This window comes from Anser cygnoides, chromosome Z (assembly GCF_040182565.1).
Source record: "Anser cygnoides isolate HZ-2024a breed goose chromosome Z, Taihu_goose_T2T_genome, whole genome shotgun sequence".
Classification (NCBI taxonomy): domain Eukaryota; kingdom Metazoa; phylum Chordata; class Aves; order Anseriformes; family Anatidae; genus Anser; species Anser cygnoides.
The window spans coordinates 32764229-32785068 of record NC_089912.1 but is presented as its reverse complement, the minus strand read 5'-3'; the positions used below and the strand labels follow the sequence as shown (position 1 = coordinate 32785068).

At 40.4% G+C, this 20840-nt stretch overlaps 1 protein-coding gene across 6 annotated transcripts in view; it reads left to right on the top strand.

Annotated features, from left to right (window-relative positions):
• Positions 1–400: 400 nt before the first annotated feature.
• NRG1 (neuregulin 1) overlaps positions 401–20840 on the top strand; it is a 474737-nt gene continuing 454297 nt past the window's right edge. For all 6 annotated transcript variants that reach the window (XM_066987722.1, XM_066987726.1, XM_066987725.1 and 3 more), the window contains exon 1: positions 401–627. In XM_066987722.1, coding sequence (XP_066843823.1) covers positions 483–627 — 145 coding nt within the window. In that variant the 5' untranslated portion in view covers positions 401–482. The remainder of the gene's footprint in view (positions 628–20840) is intronic.

Below are 20840 nucleotides of genomic sequence, written 5' to 3'. Positions count from 1 at the left end.
GGGCGTTATCTCATTGAGGAGCTCGCTAGGAAGCTCTACATACCCCCGGTTGTTGAAGACCACAGAAGAGCAACAGCACCCACTTAGATTTACACCAGGAGCACTCGACAGGAAGAACTGACCAGGGAATGATAATAATAATAAAATTAAAAAAAAAAGACAAGAATTGCTGAGCACAGGGGTAAGACCCCCACCTCCACCCCCCGACCACCGAGTGTGTGTGTGGGGGGGGCGGGTCACGGTGCCTCTCTCCCCGACCCCACCGACGCCCGCTACCTCCGGTGGGTACCCAGCCCGTCTGGTGCCGGCCGGGGGGGGCGGTGCGGTACCGGGGGAGGGGGGCGGTCTGCGGGCGGGGCGGCGGCGGCGGGCAGCACCATGCGGCCGCGGCTCCCCGCCCTCCCGCTCCGGCTGTGCGCGGCGGCGGCGGCGGCTTCCGCGGGGCGGCCGGGGGGAGGCGAGCCGCCGCCGCTGCCCTCCGCATGGAGCCGCGGCCGCCCGGCGCCACCGCCGCCGCGCTGCGGGGGGCGTCCGCGGCACCGGGGGCGGCGGGCGGCAGCGGCGGCGGCGGAGGCGGCGGCGGCGGCAGCGGCGGCGGCGGCGGCGGGGCGCCCTGCGGGGGATGTGGTGAGTGACGGCGGCGGTTCCGCGGTGTGCGTGTGCGGGGGTGGGGTGGGGGGCGTGAGCGTGTGTGCACGGGGGTAAGTGAGTGTGGACGGGGTGAGTGAGTGTGCACGGGTGAGTGTGTGAGCACGGGGTGAGTGCGCATCCCCCGCCGCCGGCCCCGCCGCAGCCGCTGTCCGCGGTGCTGAGAGCCGCCGTGCGCGCAGCTCCGAGAGGGGATGGAGAGGACCTGCCCCGGTCCCCCCACTAAAACCCCTTCCGAGGTGGTTTGGGATCCGAGGGGGTCGCAGGGGGAGCGGGGAGTGAGGGGTCGGCGGGAGGCAGCACAAACGCCGCTCCGGCGGTGGCCGCCCAGCACCGGGTGGGATTTCGTGTTTTGCGTTTTCCAGCCTTGCTTCCAGCGGGCGATGTAAAGTAGCTCCTTGGCGCCCTGCAGTTTTGCAAATGGAAGCGTACCCCCTGGTTTTTGGTGCGCGCTAGCCGAAATGAATCTGAGCTCAATGAAGCGCAGCTGCATTATTCTCACATTTTTCTAGTCTCGAGTCACGTAGGGAATAAAGCTGATGGCTGGGGGAGAATGCATCCTTACTCCTGGGAGTAGACTCATTTATTACAGTGGAAACTTCTCTGAATGGATCAGAAGTAGTAACTATATACTTCTGTTTGAACCCTTCCCTCTTCCAGCTAATGCTTACCTTCCCCTTCTACAGCAGCTGAACACGCTCTTCTCCATTTCTTGTAGCAAACGTTCTTCATTTTTACGAATAGTTAACTGCACTATTGCATGTCTGGAATTAGGTTCATTTTTCAAGCTTAAAAAAAAAAAAACAAACAACAAAGAGTCCTTCCTCTGAGCTTTTGTGTCAGTTATCCACAGGTTTCAGCTCCTAGGTAGTGACTTGGACTTAGTGGGAGCTGAGCTCTGCAACTCTGTAAATGTATGGCACTTGGAAGGTTATTATTGTTAATATTAATATTATTACTGAAAGGAAGCCTGTTTAAAAGAAACAATACTGTTTACCATAGACATCAGACTAAGACCGAGAAGAATTGAACTGTATGATCACGAGGCTATTGTATAATCTGGAAGGTTAGCCATGGGCAAGGACCCTTGGTTAGCTACACAGAAACTAGCAAAGTACTTTTCTGGAGGTGAAGGTTTCGTCTACAAAGTGAAGGCTGGAGCAGTGATTCAGGCCTGCATAAATGGGAATCTATGCAAATCTTGGATTTAGGAGGGTGAAAGCTTGTAAAACCTGGACTCTCCTCAATTCATGCTCAAACTCCTTTGTGGTTCAGTGAGATTTGTATTTCACTGGCTGGTGTGTCCTGGCTTGTAAGTCACATCTCATGCTTGTTTACTGTGGCTTCCGCTTTTCTGATCAATGCTACAACATCTATTTATTTATTTATTTATTTTAAGTGAAACTGGGCCATTTTGCTTGAGTCTCTTTTGAACAAAATGTCGTTCCTGTGCTCACTGAGGTGTTGGTTGCTTCTCTTGACACTGAGAGAGACAAAAAAAATGATTCAGATAAATCTTGAGGCTGTCTCCCATTCATAACTTTTCCTTACCTGTTTTATCTTCTTGTGTAAGTGCTTCTGCTGACTTTAAGCAGACCTCAGGATGGAAATAAATTTCCTCCACTGTTTTGAAGGCATTTATTAAGGCTTAGGCTTGTATGTGTTCTTCTGGCATGATTAATCAGGGGCTTCCGTGCTGGACTTCTCATGTGACTAATGAGAGGGCATATGGAACTCCTATGTAGAAAACCACAGAAGCAGATCAATCAGGAGACAAATTGTCAGCAGAGATCATCTTTTGGCATTCAGCTGGCATTCCTCACATCTGTGTAGGACACAAAGTGGGGCACTCCGCCTAAGGGTACATGTTGCTTATGTAGCAACAACTGAACCCATGGTCTTTCCTCCTTTAAGTTCTGCTGGGCTATAAGGTCCTTCCCATGCTACATCTGAAGAAGGTCCAGAACAGCACGAGCTTACACTGGTCAGAAGTGGGCTCTGATTTAGGAATAGATGTATACATGTTCAGTCATGCTTGCTATGCAGCCCCCACGTACATGCTACATACTGTCCCCACTTGCAATGTGTTTTACTGTCTTTGAGCAGCAGTTAAAAATAGGCAGAAGGATCCAGTGTATTCTGAATGGCTCACCTTTGCAGTCATGCATGATAGTTTTATAGATGGCTGCTTTCTTGCACAGTAGAAGATATGTACCAGTTGGTAAGCCAGTGTATGCATGTGTTGTGTGTGTTGACCACAGGCAGGCATTTTAACTGTTTTATTTATTTATTTATTTATTTTATTTCTTGAGATTTTCACAAAACCTCACTGTGAAATTAACACTGAGCCTAGTAACAGCCTAATTACATCTATGTAGGCACAAACTGGGTTTGCAAAAATATGTTTGTGCTAACAAAAATTAAATATACTCATCAGGTTGCCTAAAATCCGTTTCATTTAATGAGAAGTTAAATTTAATTTTAATATAATATGTATCTGATTATACAGAACATGAGAAAAGTATTTTTCATCTCTATTCATCAAGTCAAACTCCCTGTAGCTGCTTCGGGGATTGCTCCTAAGTGTAAGCAACTTAAAAATACATTTGGAGATCTGAGATAAAAATAGTTGACTTTTGTTCGCCTGCACCAGGGAGTCTATTTTTATCTTTATTCACTAGCTTGCACACATGCAATTCAGTGGATGTTACAGGCCTCCTCTATAACAACAAGGTTAAATCCAGCCCCTAAGTGTGCTAAATCATTTTGGTTTGGTTAGCAGCCTTGTCTAAAGGGTCACGTTTCTTCCTGATGTACAGATGTTTCTAATCAAATGAAGAGGGGAGGAATAAGAAAGCTTATTCTAAACTTTAAACATGTTGTCAGCTCACTCTTTGAATAGCTACATGATTTCACTGTCACTTTCACAGATGGGCTGAAATTAAGAGGAAAGAGCGAACTTGAAACCTCCTTAAAATATTTGACTCTCCTTCATACTTATGGTTTGTAGCTTTTCCCAGCACTGCTGAAAATATACTCCATCAAAAGTTCATTTTAAATGGTTTTATCTATAAACATCGGTTTGAGGCTAGCTAAGATTGATTAATGTGTCTCTTTAAACGAAAGGATGTGCCACTATCTGGAAATACTTACTTAGAGTTTGTGTGCTCTGAATGCTCTGCTGAACTGAAGCATAGTCTGAATGTATTTCTTCTCTATTCTTATGTATACATGGTTATGGCTGTATATATCCTGTGTTTACATCATGATTCAAGTGGGCAGATTTTTTTCTTGGGTAACACTTCTTGTTGGGATAAATGCAGTTCTGAAGGGCTGGACATTGATCCTGATCAAACACCCTGCCAGGGAGGCCCCTTTGGGATTTATTCAGTGTTGCTGCCTCAACAGCTTTTTGAGCTGTGGGGGTTTTCTCTTTTTTCCTTTTGCTTGCAGGGATTTAGCTGCCTGTCAGTAGGTCTGTGTGCCAAGTCAGAGGATAGCACTCCTAACTGGCTTCTGTGGGCTGGATTTTGCAGCCTTCCTAACCTGCCCATCAGTCAGTCATTCTAACCAATTGCCATTTTTTAAATGAGAAACTCATTCTAAAAGGCAACTTTTTGAGGTGCTAAATGCCCTTTCAAAGTGCAGAGTTTACCTTTCCTGACTGCCTTGAGCCTAATACCATGCCCCTGAAGCAAATGGGAGTTTTGATTTTGCCTCTGGTGTCTGTACAGTCTATGCTGTAATGAGGACCTTGTCTTGCCAGGAGGGTGCTAGTTCCCCTTGACCTCACACACACCTTAATTACTACTATTTCAATTTAATTGCTGAAAGTAACAATAATTTCAACCCAAGCTGTTCCAACCCAACCCTTCTATGATTCTGTGGTTTTTTATTGTATGACCTTTCCTTCTGCATGCGAACACACACTTCTATATTCCGTGTTTTGACTGGGACTGCTCATGTGAGGAAGGTGAGCAGAACTTGTCTGTTTTTCTCATGTGTCAATCTCACTGCTCGGATGGTTCCACCTGTAGTGCCTTCTTTACATGTGTGTATATGTGTGTATCTATCCACATAGATAAGGGTTGCAGTTGGTAGTAATTTGGTTTCATTGCATTCTGGTAGTAGTTCTAAATGTTTATTTGATTGTGAGCGTTCATTTCATCTACAAATAGATGTGTCTTCTCTGATTGTGTAACGTTCTGGAATAGCATAGGTATATTGCTGCTCTCATGCCAAGATCATCTTCAGCAACGAGATGCATATCTAAACAGAATGCATCACCATCATTACCTTAATAAAAAGTGAGTCATGCACACCAGCACTTTCATTCTTAAAATAGTTCAGTAAACTGGCATATCAGTTTATTGTGGATATTCTTCTTATTTATATCAGTTTATTGATGGATAGAGTATACTGTAGAAGAAAAAATCTGTTGTTGTGTAGACAAAGAGTTTCAAGCATCTTCCCTGAAGCTCCATGCTTAATTTAGCACTTCATGCCTGAGCTCACTAATGAACATTTTAATTAAGCTTTCACAATGTACATCTTAATTAAGTTTTAACTAAAACTATAAATGTTCAATTATTGTAAAGTCTGTTATGACTTAACAAAGTTTTAGATTCTTAATGAGATCACCGGTTAAATAAACCAGTTTGTTCTGGAAGGCAGAGAGAAAATCTGACTGCTTCATAGCTAACTCTGTATCTGATGGTCTTGTAGCTGTTGGACAGAAAATGTAGCGGCTCATATCACAATTTGCACCAAAAAAAGCATCCAAGCTAAGGTCTCTGAATAGCAATTTATGAGTCAGAAAAACTTTCACATGCTATCTTGAAAAATATGTGCATTCTCCGAGGAAACAAAGGGGAAAGTTGAAACTGTAGAAGCTGTCAGCTCCACATCATCTGTATCTGTGCAGATCATCAGCAGGTGAGTCAGAAGAAATTTGGGAAGTTTTGCCTTTGATACCTCCATGTTTCAAAGGGATTTTCTCACTTGCAGGGGTGAAGCAGCCACTTCACGGATGTGTGAGGAACATCAGAAAATATCATACTTTGACAAAGACACATCTGCTTTTCTGCAAACGCTGGGCCTCTCAGGCACTTATCCAAATTAAATTCCTGACCAAATAAAAAATTGAAATCTTGAGTGTAAAATAGCCCATATATTTTCTATAACATTCTGAAAATATTTCCCTAACATCCATTTTTTAACCATACTGGTTTTAAAAAGAACATTCAGAAAGCCCTAATCTGTGCACAGTACTGCAACTTTTTTTTTCATCATGCTAGAAAGTCTTTTCACAGCAACAGTCAAAATCCATTTATAACCCACCTGCTTTCTGACAAGAACAGTTGTCAGTTTTTGACGGTTATCTGCATGTATGTGTTAGCACTTTCTTTGTGTGAAAGAGCATTTGGTAGCCAGCAGAGGGAGGGAATCTGATTCATAACAGGTGAATAAGGGACTTGATTGGTTTTTGTTACAGCTGTCTAAAACATTCAGTCTTTTTTGCTAGGGCAAGCCACATACACGGTGACTACATTCTTCTTTCTTCTCAGCTTTCATGTTTGTTAGTTAGCTGTACGAGGCTAATAGAGAACAGTTAATTCTATTGTACTCCTCACTGGAAGGATGATTCTGTTTCACTCCTCAAGGGAAGATATATATCCATGGGAAAAATACCAACTCCAACTAGCAAATACATTTTGATTTGTTCCATTGGTGACATCATCTGTCATCAAACACATTTTCACTGAATCAGATGACAGTCAGAATTTTTCAGTATTATTTTTTATCACTATTTATTCAGTTTGTTCAGTATTATTTTTTAATCCCCTGTTTATAGTGAATTTTTTCCCCTGTGTTATTTTGAAGTGCTGAGTTTTATGACTAGCTGCTATCTAACATTTGTGCTTAAGAAACCAATATTGCATATTCTGGAAAAAATGATTGGCATAAAATAAAAACAGTGGCTCCTGCAGTGTATTTTACTGACACGTTGCCTTCTTAAATCTTAGAGGTGCATGGCTTCTTCTACTTTGTGTATGAAAGTGAAGCATCCATGGTTTCTCTTGTCTCCTTTTGGGTCTTTTCCAGCGTTACTCCCACCTTTCTCTAGTCTTACCATGGTTTTTAACTGTGTGAAAGCAAGCAAGAGATTGTGCTGTTTAATGTGCATTGTTTCATAATATGCTGATGAGTCTTATTTCTGCCATGGGTGGGAGCATAATAGTGGTGGTGTCACCTTATTGCTAGTTTTCAGCAGATGCTTTCCTGGAGACAGCAGAGATTAACACTGCAGTGCCTGGTGTTTGATCCTGCAGTGCTGAAACCAAGAGCTTTGCTACAGCTGCTCCAGCTGGCAGCGAGGCATGGCCTTTGGGGGCCCTTCAGCAGGATCTGACCTGCATGCATCACTGGCTGAGTGCAGCAGTGTATGACCACTGGTCATTTGTCTAGTTATGACCATTGGTTGTTGCCAGAGGTCTCCTGTAGGTCAAGTATCTTTAAACTTAACCAGAAAGAACTGCTGCCATGTCTTTTATTTCTTATCAAAGGGTTTTGCTGAGCCCTACAAGTGGATAGGTCCTTTCAAGATCAGAGGTGGTTTTAACTATTTTTTTTTTCCTGTTAGATGCATTGGTTGTGTTTTGTGAGGAGTATCAAGCAGCATAAGCAAGTCGATCCTTAAGAGTTTTGTACAAAATCCGTTATGTGATAGGTTTTTATAAGTATACAAAATTCTGATTTACGTTAGAGTTTGTTTCTGTACTGAATTCCGTCGCAAAATTTGCATTGACTTTCACTGGCAGCAAGAACAGCCCCCGAAGCTGTTGTTGTAGTCCAGCATAAATTGCACTGGAAAGCAGTTTGGTGCTTTGGTGGGATATCTCAGTTAATATTCTGAAACAATTTTTCTCCTTTGACATCTGGCAAATTGCATAGCTGAAAGCTTTAAGTGTATGTGTCTACTGTCCTAGACAACACTTCTGCATTCACTTTCAAAGCAGAATTTTTGTCCCTCTTCACACAAATTTGAGTATGCATACTCCTAAAAAGTAGTAATGAGTAATAAAAGAATAAAGGTAAGAGGGAATATTAAAGACATGCAAATTTTTATTAGTAGAAATATGATACCTCCTTATTAACAGTGAGTTCAATGATTACAGTTGAGATAATTAAGCGCATGGTGAAATTAGACTAGCTAAAACCTTAGTTTTTAAGATTCCTTTTACTATTTAAGTAGATATAAATCTTACTAGAAGTATAAAAATTTAAGTACAAAGATTCATCCAAAACACACAGCATAGAAGAAATGGTAGCTTTTCTAGGTATCTTGTCCAAACATTTTTTGCTGGGAACTTCAAATCTGCTACATGGACATGGATGTGTGGACATTTGGTTATTTTTAGTTTGTTTAGATTCCTGTTAAAAAGTTGTAGGAGAAAAAGGATGAGTGATTCTTGGATGTCTTTGAAAATCTACCTGTTTTGTGCTAAAGTACTGAAAAACAGAAATAGTCTACGGCTCCACTTTATGCACCATAAAGTTGTTATGGACATCTTGGCTTTCAGGTAGTTTATTGCTGTGAGTTTTATGATTCACATTGGTTTCTTGTGACTAGCTGTTACTGGACTTGTGATACACTACTTTCTTCATCAGCAAGACCCTCCTTGCTGTGCCAGGGAGGACCTTGTGGGAGACACAAAACAGCTTTTTGTGGAAAAACACCAGAAACCAGGTAAATCCTAAAGGGGTATCTTAACATGACTTTCTTCCTGATATGTAGGAAATGGATGAAATGGCTTGATAAATGCTGTGCAGTTAAGTATCTCTGTTCAGCTGGAGTGAGTTTTTGTCCAATTGTGGTAAATGAGGGTTTTGTCTCTGGCTTGGGGCCAGATTCTCAATCTTTTAATTTATTTGGGATTTTCTTTTGGCAGAACAGGATGTTCTGCTATGTCTGAGAAAATGTCTTACTTTATTGACAAGTTATGAAGGTCAAGACAAACAGTCAGTTAGGTTTGCATGCTGCAATGTCTTCAGAAGATGAATAGTGAGGGAGCCAAGGGGAACAGAACTAGACCATTTAGAAGAGCAAATTAAATTTAAACCTTCCTCAGATTTTATATGTAACTGACCATGCTTTTCATTTTCAATTCTGACCTACTTTCATGTATAATTCCTGTTCTAGGAGGCTAATTTTAAGTCATTGCTTCTGAAAATGTTGTCCAGACATGGAATGATGAATAATCTCTTTGCAAGTGCAGGCAGGATCAATACTTTTGCTCTTATTAAGGATTTGAAAGCATGATTTTGAAAGCTAACACTTCTGATTAGATTCACTGATTTTAAGATTATTTAAACATATATGGAAAGCTATATTCATGCTCTTTTGTTGTCTTACCTGCACATCCTTTCTTTAACTCAAGGTCCCAGGAAACCTCTTAGGTAAAAATCCCGGTGGCATCTTCAGTCTCACCATTACTGGAAGTTCAGGAGAAGTTTCTTCCATACTTCATGGTTGGTGTTGTTTCTTCAATTGGTAGAGAAAGTTACTTATAATAGACATATATATATATGTATATATGTATAAAGATACTGATTGAAGGACAATACCTTGTTTTAATCTTCCTGTATAGTGCAGAGGTGTTTGCTATTTCTACATCTATCAAGAAACTCTATGTTTGCCCTAGTAATACAGAATAACTGTTCACTGCTGTACTGTTGTATTGATTTCAGAAATCCCTTTGAAATTAATCTTTCTGATTTTTAGACATCCCTCTGGAGACTAAGAAGGCTCTCCTGACCATGCTTGAATGTGGGATCACCTTTTGATTCTCTTAATTAAAGCTTGCCATCTTTCCAGTTTCCCTGAACAAATTAATCTGCTGTAGTGGTTTAACGGCAGATGAACGTTAAAAAGATGATGCATCTTCACTACTTCTCACTTTTTTTCTCAGCACAGCTGTAGCAGAGATGATCATGTTCCCATATTTACAGACACATTTCTTTCCCGATTTTTTTTTAAATGGCAAAATATCAAAGCTTGAAACAGCTTTTAATTTCCAAAATTCATTGCAAAGTTTACTGTATTTCATATTTATGAATTCCTCTTAATGTTTAGTGATCTGGCTAACATATCATTGTAGCAATCCACGTAACAAACAAGGTACTGTGCAGACAACTCCACAGAAAACAGGTTAGCTGCACTGTGTAATTTAACATGGGCAAAACATAGGCAAATTACGAATTTTATTAACTGTGAGGCATTATCTGAAAAACTAACATACAGTTATAGAAAGCAATTAAACTTTTTTTTTTTCTTTTTTTTTCGTAGAGTAACATTGATTGATAAATAGGTAGATTTTTGGGGAGATTACTGTCTCTTTTCACATAGGACAGTTTATCTGTAGCTCAAGGTCATTGCAATTTTTTTTTTCTTTTTTCTTGCAGGTTGTAGGCTGCTAATTGATTTTAGGTCTATTCTCTTGAAATGTAATCTAGTTTCTTCCCTAGTATCTTGTGCCAGGCTCTTAGATTCGTAAAAATCTATAGTTTTTTTTTTTTTTTTCTTAAGAAGAATAAAATATCTTAGTTTATTCATTTTGCTTTGTGGATAGTGACTGCTTGAATGAAATATATTACATTTCTTTCGTTAAGTGCTGGTCTGAAAACCTTTTTGGTTTTGTAAGCTGAAGATTTCATTGTCCCTGTAAGTGGACAGGCTATGTTCTGTTTGTCTTCATCCTCCCTAGCAATGTTTGTTTTTTTGAAGTTCCTTTGCTGATGTAGGTACGTGTGTTTCCTTGTCACTGGCACTTCATTCACTGATCACTGTAAGGTCATCTTGGTGGGTGAACTGGGAATGGTGAGCAGTTACATAATGCTTTCCTTGTTATCAATTTTAAATTATGCAGCTTTGCAATATTCTACCATTATTTGTGTCAGCTAAGTGGCAGTTCCCCATGCAAGAATATGAGACTTTTATAAGTTTTTTAAATCTTTTGCAGTTCAGTTTCAAATTGAGAAAAAAAAATGCCAAAATGCATCCAGGTGATTTTGACACAGAAACCATACTGGACATATTGTTGAAAAACTGCTTGTGATTGAAGGTGAATGGTATTAGTTTTACTTTAGTACCCATAAAGTCTCTACTGCCTACAGACTGTGAACAGAAGGTTTGAGATCGAAGTATTTTAGGATTCAACAAGTAGTAGGATGCCTGACTTTCTAGAATCATGTAGTAGCTGTTCGCCTGGTATTCTAAACCAGTCTTCTGGAAGAAACCATAAAAACATTTCAGGTTGGCAGAGTGTTAAGGTTGGGAAGATACTATTGGTAGAGGATGACCATGATCTCCTTGTGAGTTGGATGCAACTAAATGGTATACATATTTGTCCAATTCAACTGAGAACTTGTGAAATAAAGACTATACACTTTGACGGGAGAGCAGGATTTGGAGTTCGGAAATAACATCTGTGGAAAGAAATCAGAGGTCACGAGCATTGACAAAACACTAGAACCCACTCCATTGCATAAACTAAAACGACATTCTTTTAAAATCTACTGTTGCTGTAGGGCACCCTGCATATAAACATTGTGGAGTTTAATCTGTCATGTGTCAAGTTTTCATTTGAATTCTAGAAAATGAGCCAATTGAAAAGATTTCAGAAAATATCTCCAAACCCAGCTAACAGCTGGAAACATGGCTTGCAAGGGATTTGGTCTACAGTCTCTGCAGCAAGAGAAAGGTGATATCATCACTTTCTATTAGAAGAAAATATCAACTGAAGATTTAAAATCAAGACTTTTACACTATCATTCTCCCACAATTATTAGACATTTAAGATCGCTGGGAAAAGTTCTGGAGTCTGTGTGTGCAGGACTTCAGAAGAGGTGATCTCAGTCATCCTTGTTTGTCTGAGATTCTGGTAAGAGATCAGTGAAAATTAAATATCCTAATGTTAAAACTTGTTGCTGATTGAGATACATGTGGTTTTCATCCAACTATAATCACAAGAAAACTGATAAGCAGACACCGTGAGGTGTTTGAAGTACTTATTTGCTGAGATGTGACACCTGATCTTCTAATTCCCAGTTTGTCAAGGTGTGTATGTTTTGTTCTCATCTCTCTGTCACTTGAGTACAACAGAAAATTAAAGCCTTTATGGAAAACTCTACAGAGACCAGAATGTCGTCTTCTTTTGATCTGTCTTCAACTAAAAAGGCCATTTCATGACATTGGTCTATTGGTGCTGTCATCCTTTTTTTAGTCATTCTGACACTCAATGAAATTTGGGGGGTTTGGGGGCGTGTTTTGGAGTGGATACCAGAGTATATATAAGCAAACAGAAGTTGTTATAATGCGTTGAAGTTCCATCTTCTGCAAAGGCATTTCCCTAGGTGCAAACTGGCCCTTAAAATTCAGTCAGCCTTTTGTCTTGAATTTTCAAGGTCTTTGGTCATTTATAGCCACCTTGAAGTTGTGCCTGGACAAGGTGAGTGGTATGGTCATATGAAAAAGCTAAGAGACATATATATTTTTTTCAAAATACACAGGAGGAAACTCAATATCTTAAACAACCTGGAAAGCCTAAGCAAATAAGTTTTGATTAAAAATGACCATCAGGTACTTGGAACATGTCAAGACACAGGCGAATAGACAAGAAGTGCCAAGGAGAAACCCACTGAGAAGCAGTGTGGCCCAACTGTTAGAGCCAGCTAGCTGGGGACTCAGCATATGCCATTACAGTTTTCTGTACTTGAACTTCCCTCTGTTTTCAGGTTAGGTCAGTTATTAATGTTTGCAAGAGGAGGACTGACAATACTACTTTCATGTGATAATGTGTTTCTGAAGTGCTTGACTGTATTGTTAAGGAACATATACTGACGTCAATCTTGGTGCCACAAAAAGGCTTCTGAACTAGACTTTCTGAACTAGCCTTCAGCTTTTAGGGTGACTTCTAGATTCACATTGGACCAGAAGTCTTTCTGCTGTCAGGACTGCTAAAGGAGAAAGCGGTAACATCCATCTGTAACTGAGCATCACAGAGTCCAGGAATTAATATGTCATCGTGATAGTGAAACGGCTTCTTGATCTGCAGTGGTGTTGTCTAGTCATTCACAGGATCTCTTCCCTCTCCTCCCCAAAGCAGCGCTCTTTTTCTGCCCCTGCTCTGTTTTTCTGTTGTGCTGGGGAGCACTTGGGGTGCGGTATCACTTGTTCCTGAGGAGAAGAAGCTGAACCACTAATACTGGCAGTTCTCTGCCAAGCGACTTGATTTTTTTTTAGTGAAACCTGCAGGGGCATCCAAAGGTGAACACCCTTGGCAGTATCATATAGGCACTAACTCCATATGGCTGACTTAGAGAAAGACATCTAATTGGTTTTGGCAGTTGCTTATAATTCAAAATGGCTTGTGTCCTCACTGAAAATACAAGTGTGTGGGTGTCTGGTGAAAAGACAAAACAAGAAACACTCCTGATTTTCAGATGAACAAACCTGGTGTGTTGGATTCCCACAGCTAAAGAAACAAAAGATACCCAGTGTCATTTTTTCTTTTTTTTGAAAAGTCTCGCGCTTAATTGTGTTGATGATTAGTCCTGCTCAGGACAATGAGTTGAAGGCATTCTACTGAATGGAAAAGTAATGAGGAAGATACAGATACAGAAAAGAGAGTTTCCGCAAAACCCTTTTCTTTGCACCTTTGCATTGATCAGCACCACTGTTGCCATCTTGCAAAGATTAGAGTGGGCTTGTACCATAGCTTTGTTGTTGTTGTTTTTTAAATCTTGACTCCCCTAAAAGAAAAGGAAGATATTTAGTGAGTGAGAGATTGTCAGAAGTACAAGCCATTAGTATCAAAGTAGAGAAGTTTTGGGGTTTTCTTCTCCTAACAGCATTAATTTTCTCTTGTTATTTTTTTTCAATAAAACTTAATCTTACTTTAATGTTGTTTGCCCAAGAAGTGAGTTGTGTCATACAGGCCTTAGTAGCACTGATGGGATGGCAAAAAGATGGTTTGTAAGTAACCGGGAAGTACTAGATCAGGTCTGCTTCACTACAGATGTATTTTTTTGACCCACCAATGCCTCTAATGGAGATACACACACACTGTCAGACTGTCATTTCCACATTTTTAAGCACCATCAGCATCTTCTGTGGCAACTCAGTTTTTTCTGCTGCAAATGCATATAGATGACTAATGCATTGTTAGTCTCTGTAATTCTCCCATTGTAACTGTCTTAGTATGGTGTTTTAATATGACCTATTGTTCCCTCTTGTTTAGTTCTATTCATTTGTTCTATTTTGAAATTGGGTTACAATGCAGCAGAATACCATGAACAGCAATAGCTAAATCTTTTCCTCAGCAGTTGCTACATCCCCGTAGGCATTTTTGTTAGCATTTTTGTTCATTTGGGGTCACTTCTATGCAGATTATAATTCATAGCTTGGTGTTGAAGGTAGAGCATAGAGACAGTTAATGAAAGATATGATTCTGGCAGTCAAACATCACTGTGTTTTCCAGAGAAGCCTTTGAATGATACAGAAAATGTGACTCAAGTTTTTTTTTTTTTTTTTTTTAAACTGGTCACATATTGCAAGACTCTCCTAAAAATTAGAAATGTCTGCATATATAGGTCAAGTTATTAAACTTATAGTCAATGGCATTTCAGATAACATGATATTATTATGTTTTCTAGGACCAAAAGAGTTATTCTTGTAAACTCATCAGTAATAAACAGCTCAGTGAGTACTGCATACATTTTAATTGTAAAGCAAACTGTGAATAACACCAATCTGCAGTGTGGAGTAGTTTTCTGTCACATCAGACTAAGGTTATTGTAAAATGCTTGACTGGCCCTTGGACAACCAGGATATTTTGTTAAGATGCTGCACAGGGAAGGAATTTCACAGATATATTAATAACTCATCTTCACTAATGTTATACTCTCACATGCTGGGACTGAGACACACACATTTTTTGCTAATCCCCCTAGAAAAGGAGATGAAAGCCTAATGTTGTTAATCCTTTAAATCACTGCATCAAAATCTTAGCAACTGCCCAAGTCTTGAGAGCTCATCAAAGGCAGGTATCTACTGGGAGAACCAAACTTGGCTCTCTTTTGAGGAAAAGCTAAGTGAACAGACAGGGCTTTTGCCACCTTACCTGCAGATACATTTCCTGCTGTCCTTGCCATCTGTGTTGATAGCCAGTTAGCCCATCACAATCGCACGCCTTGTGTTGGGTTTAACATTAAAGATGCTACTCACAAGCTTCCATAGGCAAATGCAATTTCTTTATTTGACACACATCTCAACTCCAGATGTACAAAGATTCTAAGTTCTCAGAAAAAAAAATCAGTTTTTAGACTCAGTATAAATATACTTATTTTTAACTTTCTTGTACTTTTGAGCTTCCTTAGATCATGTTTCCATGTGATGACTTAGGGTACTTTGTTATGTTGATTAAAGCTTTGCTCCTGTAAACAATGCTGTGGAAGCAGAGCACAGCTGTAGTTTATGTATCCATAAGCAGTGAATCTCCATCTCTTCATTTTCAAGAGTTTGGTTTTAGCTTGTTAACATTTTCTCTGTAAGGAAAAGGGAAAAAGTTGAGACTATTTTTAAGCTGAACTGGCAACACAATGCATTGTCCCTCCATATGGCCCGAGGTTATAAAAAAATACTTTAATTTAGAATAATACTGATGCCAGTAACATCTTCAGCAACAACAGTGTCTTCCTTTGAGGTTTTCTTCTTCTTATATTTGTTTTATATATATCAACTTCGGCCTGGCAGACTCGAATGTGAAAGTAATTTTTGAAAAGAGAAGACTGAGTATCAGGCTTGAATTTTAAATATTTTTTTAACTTAACAAGCAAATTATCATTACTGCATGTTTCTGGCAGGTCATCTATTTTTCTGACTTAAAAAAAAATACAGTAAGCTTACTTCGCCCAAGATACTTCAAAGCTTTGTTCCAGTTGTTTCAAAACTATCAAAAACATGCTGCTCTGCCAGTTAAAATATATGTTGTGTCAGAGCTTATCTTACAAGGCAGAGAGCTCTTGACTGTGATCCAGCTAAGTACTTAGATACGTGCTTCATGTTGGCAACTTGGATGCACAAATTTAAGCACATCTTTAAATGCTCTATTGGATCATAGCACAGTGCCCTGCAGGATCAGAATCTGTAATATGTAAGCGTGTTTTGCAGATAGCATTAGCATAATATAGAGGGTGCATATGCTCAGGCAGCTGTGTGAAGCTGTCAGCACTGGCTTTGAAAACGCACGCAAAAGAATTGACGTGTTTGCCTGCAATTTCTCAATGCCAGTCATTTATTAGATGTCTATGATCAGTCTTGAGATGGAGGGGAAAGACTTGCTCTGAAGGTGGTGGAAAAACTTGCTTAAGTCAGCATTCCACCTGAAGTGTCTTAAGCAGCCGGCAGTCTGCTCAGGCTCTGCCTTATACTTTCTCACTTCCAGGTCTGTCTCAACCAAGGAATTTTTAAGCAGCTTTTGTGGAATGACTTTGAAATTTCTCATTGTGCAGCAAAAAAATGGCTATTTTTTGAGCTGAATAAATAATTCACAGAGAATAATTAATTAAGTTCATCCTCTTACTTTCTTTTGTATACACTCCTCATACTTGCAATGATGACTAACCTTGAATTGACTGATAGTAAACCTATCTGGGTTTTCACTGCCATGTATTTACTAGGCAACACTTTGACATTACAGTTAGAGAAGATTTTTGGAAGGCACTGCTTTCACTGCTTTGCAAGAGTTCACCTAATTTCTACTCTTCAGTGTAGTATACAAATATTCTTTCTCATTAGGGTGATCCGAAAGTATGGCTTCTGTTCCAAAATAGATAAGTGTATTAGAGTTTCCAGTGTGAAAATCTGTGTCAACTATGTAATATTTATATTGCAGTGAAGCCCTCACCTCCCAGACCCTGATAAACAACAAGTAGTAAAGTCCTGCTGAGAATCACTTTCAATCAATCTGCAAAGTTAAGTATATTTATGTAAATTTATTTGTGCTGTACTTCAGTTTCCATGAAATACTCACAAGATTTTTAAATACAATCACTTCTAAGTATTAACAGAAATAAGCTCAATTGGTCCAGTGTTCAGGGAAAGGGACCCTAAAAGGGGATTTTTAAAGTAACTTTATTTTGATTGGGTGAAAGGATTCAAGACAAAGGGGTCTCTGACTGTTTAATCTGGTCCTTCTGGGTCTGGCAGGGTGTTTCCAACAGGTCATTTGAGAGCTTGTGACTGAACTAGAATACATCACAGGTAAATTCACAGGAATGGAGCTAATTGCTGCCTGCTGACTAAGTGGAAGGAAAGTTAACACACAATCACCCATGTACTAGCAAATGATGTTATCTCCCTTGTTTGGTAGAGTGCAAAGGGTAAGAGGCCTTGCTTTATACCAAATAATCACATGAGAGTTACGTGACTGTCGATTTTAAATGCATTTCCCACCCCCAAATCTTGTTGTGTACAGCTATGGATACTACACCTCTTTGGATACTAATATGGTTGCTACACATCTACCTGCTATTCCTGCCATACGGTCAAAGTTGGATCAATAACTTTCCTACAGTTGATGAAGTGTTTATATCAGCTGTTTTCCTGGAAGCACCAAAGCTCAGCCCTAACTGATTGCTATCCTAACCTCTTTTCCATCTTTAAATGTAGCCTGCTGCTTCTCAAGGCTCTAGATAACTGAGTGGGGATGACACTGATGGACTGGACTTTGTATTGAGCAGGAGGGCTGCTGAAGTCATCTCAAGCAAAGAAAACAAATGCCATTGTTGCTATTTGGAAGCCTCTGCTAAAAAGGGCAGGGAAAAGGAGTGATGGACACAGAGGATATTTAAAATAAAAGTTAAATGCAGAATTTACCTCTTCAGCTTCAGTTAAGTAAGGAGGACTGTGGCCTAACTCTTTCTAGCTTAGTTGAGCTTTTTATTGCTAACAGGCATTGGGAGCTTTGGGAGGGGGAGATCTGTCTTTGGGAGGGGGAGATAAATAGGCTCAGGTCCGCTGCCGTACCTGGGCACAGGCAATTGGGATTGGTCCAGCTGTCTCTCTGCAGCCTGGAGAGGAATTGTCTGCTTCTTCATGGTAGTGCCAACAAGCAGCTCCAAAGTTGGGTCGTATTTTTTCTGCTGCAAGGCATGATGTAGACCAAGGTACCTGAGAAGAGTTACTCGCTCTTGATGACACATAATCAACCTTATGTAGTGGGTCTCACTCTGCGAGGCCATGGGAAACAGCAATTTATTTTTGAAACATTTGCTTACAGCATGGCCAATTTCTGCAGAAAGGCAAAAACAAATAACAATGTGTCGTGCCTCCCTGTAAAATAAGTGATAGGAAACAACCTGCTGTAAAAGCTCCTCCTGCTGTACAGCCAAGGCAGCACTGCTTTAGCCTCCACTGGGAAGAACATTTAATTTCCCTCCTGTCATTCCTTGCTTGTTCTTTTCTTGACAGCAGATGCGAAGCAGGACACAGAAGACATCCTGAAAAACTGCTATTATATCCTTATCTTTGCTTAATCTTGATTTTTCTGCACCTTCTTTCTTATTAGTTGATTGGTTGTGCTGTGTCAAGCTGATGCTATAAGGAAATCTATTTTTGGATGCGCTGCTTGCAGCTGGAAGTGGTTTACAATGGTAAATACAGGGACTGTTTTCACAGAGATGTGCAGACAGGCCTCAAGGGCACACCATTCGGAAAGAAGGCTTCTCCATGTAGGGAGACAGACCTCTGTGCTACCACAGCCATACGCACAGAATCACAGAGTGGTTGAGGTTGAAGGGGACTTCTGATGGCCATCTAGTCCAAGCCCTCAAGCAGGGACACCTACAGCAGGTTGGCCAGGACCTCAGGAAGTTTTCGAATATCTCCAGGGAGGGCGGCTCCACCACCTCCCTGGGCAACCTGTGTCAGCACTCTGACACCTGCACAATATAAAAGTGTTTCCTAATGTTAGAGAGGAATCTCCCATGTTTCACTTTTGTCCAAATCTGAAATCAAGGCTTTGCTTTTAGGACTAATCTTACAGGCCATATTTTACCTGTGCATGTACAGGTACCTGATGTACCCACATGAGCAGAAAGAGTTGGTATCTTTTCTCGGTTATGGTGAAAGAGAAGTTGAAAGACGCAGCTGTTATGGCAGAGTGAGGCAGATAGACTTGGTTGGGAAAGGGTTGCTTCTCTCTGTGGTCCAGTTTGTAACTCTTCTAGGCTGAGTGGGATTCAGTAGATTCCTGTAAACTACAAACCAGTGAGTGCTCCTATTGGCACAAAACTCACATCTTAAAGAGGATTTTTTCCTTACCTGCAGGGAATTCTTGTTTAGCTAACACTTTTAATGTGCCATGTCTTTTTTGCTGTTGGTCTCAGAATAATATGAAGGATATGTGCCAGGCTCTAGAAGGTGAGGACATGGGTTTTATGATTACTGGATGCAAACCTCCTTCCTAACTAAGGCAAAATCTATGGAAGCTTTAAATGAGAGCAACACACACAATTTATCTGCAGAAATACCAGCCAGACTATAGCTCAGCAGAACTGGTTTTGCCTGATGCAGGGCCATACCAAAAGGGAGTCCTCCACAGTGTAAATTTACAAAACCCTGAGGTACAATATCAGCTCTGAACAAGCAAAACCACTGACAGTCTGACAGGATTCGGCAATGTCTTGTAAGGGGGACATGGCACAGACAAGGGCATGTACATGCATCCTTCACAGGCTGACACAGACTTGCCGATCACAGAGGTCATAAAGGCAATTTCCTCATGATTTCTAATTCAATGATACAGTCCCTGAATTAGTGGATAACTACAACAAAATGACCCATTATTATGTGTCAGTTCTATGTTTGCTTCCCACCTGGTCACCTTTTAGCACAAAAATGATGTAATTTTTCATGCATGTCATGGCCAGATGTGCTTGACCCAGGCTGCCATATTATTTGAAACTAGACTAATTTTTCCACTAGCATGAAACTTAAGTTAATATGAGGTTTATACTAACACAACACCACTGGACTTCACTTTTTTTAGTTAAAAAACAGATGATTCTAATTTTTGTCAAACAGTTAATAGCAGAAACACTGATTGCTTTTTTTCAAAATACGGAGTCCAGCTATATAACTGACCTCTACATTTTATTCGTTTTAGGAACTAGAGAGGTTCAGATCTTTCCTTAGATTTCGGGCCTGCTCTGGTTGCAATAGTCCCCTTCAGGAGGAATCAGGCACCAAAAAGAAAATTAACATTGATAAATAGGCTTCCTGGAGGAAATAGTAATATGTGAGGATGACACGTTCTTTCAGTGTCTGCCTAGAAAAACAGCATACTATATAATAGCTTGACATAATAAGTTCTTTATTTTTTAATCAACGAGAAGCTTCTTTCATGGAAGAAAAAACAAATTGCGCCCCTATGCTCAGGAACATCTTCTTGTGCTTACAACATATCAGAATAACTTCAGTGTGCAGCTGGGCTGGCTTTTTGTTAGGGAGTGGACTGTATGCCAAAATACTTTTGACTGGATCATGGGAACATAAGGATGCCTGCAAGAGCATATTTTTAGTATTGCTACAAACACAAAAACCTCTTCTTTTATCTGTGAACCCGGATTCTGGAAAGTGATGCCTTCTCCAAGTCAGTAAAAACATCTATTTTTCTCCATTCTCCTACTGCTGGGGCAGAGAGGAAATTGAGGGTGGAGCATGTTGTAATGGCAAGTGGCCGTGCATGCTCCTTTTCTCAGCGTTAGCGGCAGCAGCTGTTACTGCCTTTCTGAAAGACAAGATTTGTTATAGCAGCAGCCATTTACACTAAAAACCTGTTGTCCTTAATTGGTTTGTTTAGCTAGGGAGAGAGAAATGGTGTAAAGGAAATAGAGTGAGAAGGCTATGGCTCCTAATTTATTTATGCTGTCTATTTTGTATAGGAACACAGGCTGACTGATATTTATGCCACTGGCAGTGGTATGCAGGTGAGTGGGGCAGCAGACAGCCTTTCAAGGAGAAGCTCTGTCCTTGTGGATCATAACTGGGCACCAAGCAGAGATCTCTGTATATGACCTGCTTCCTCACAAGTGGCATATTATTTCTCAGTCACACCATGTGGCAGTCA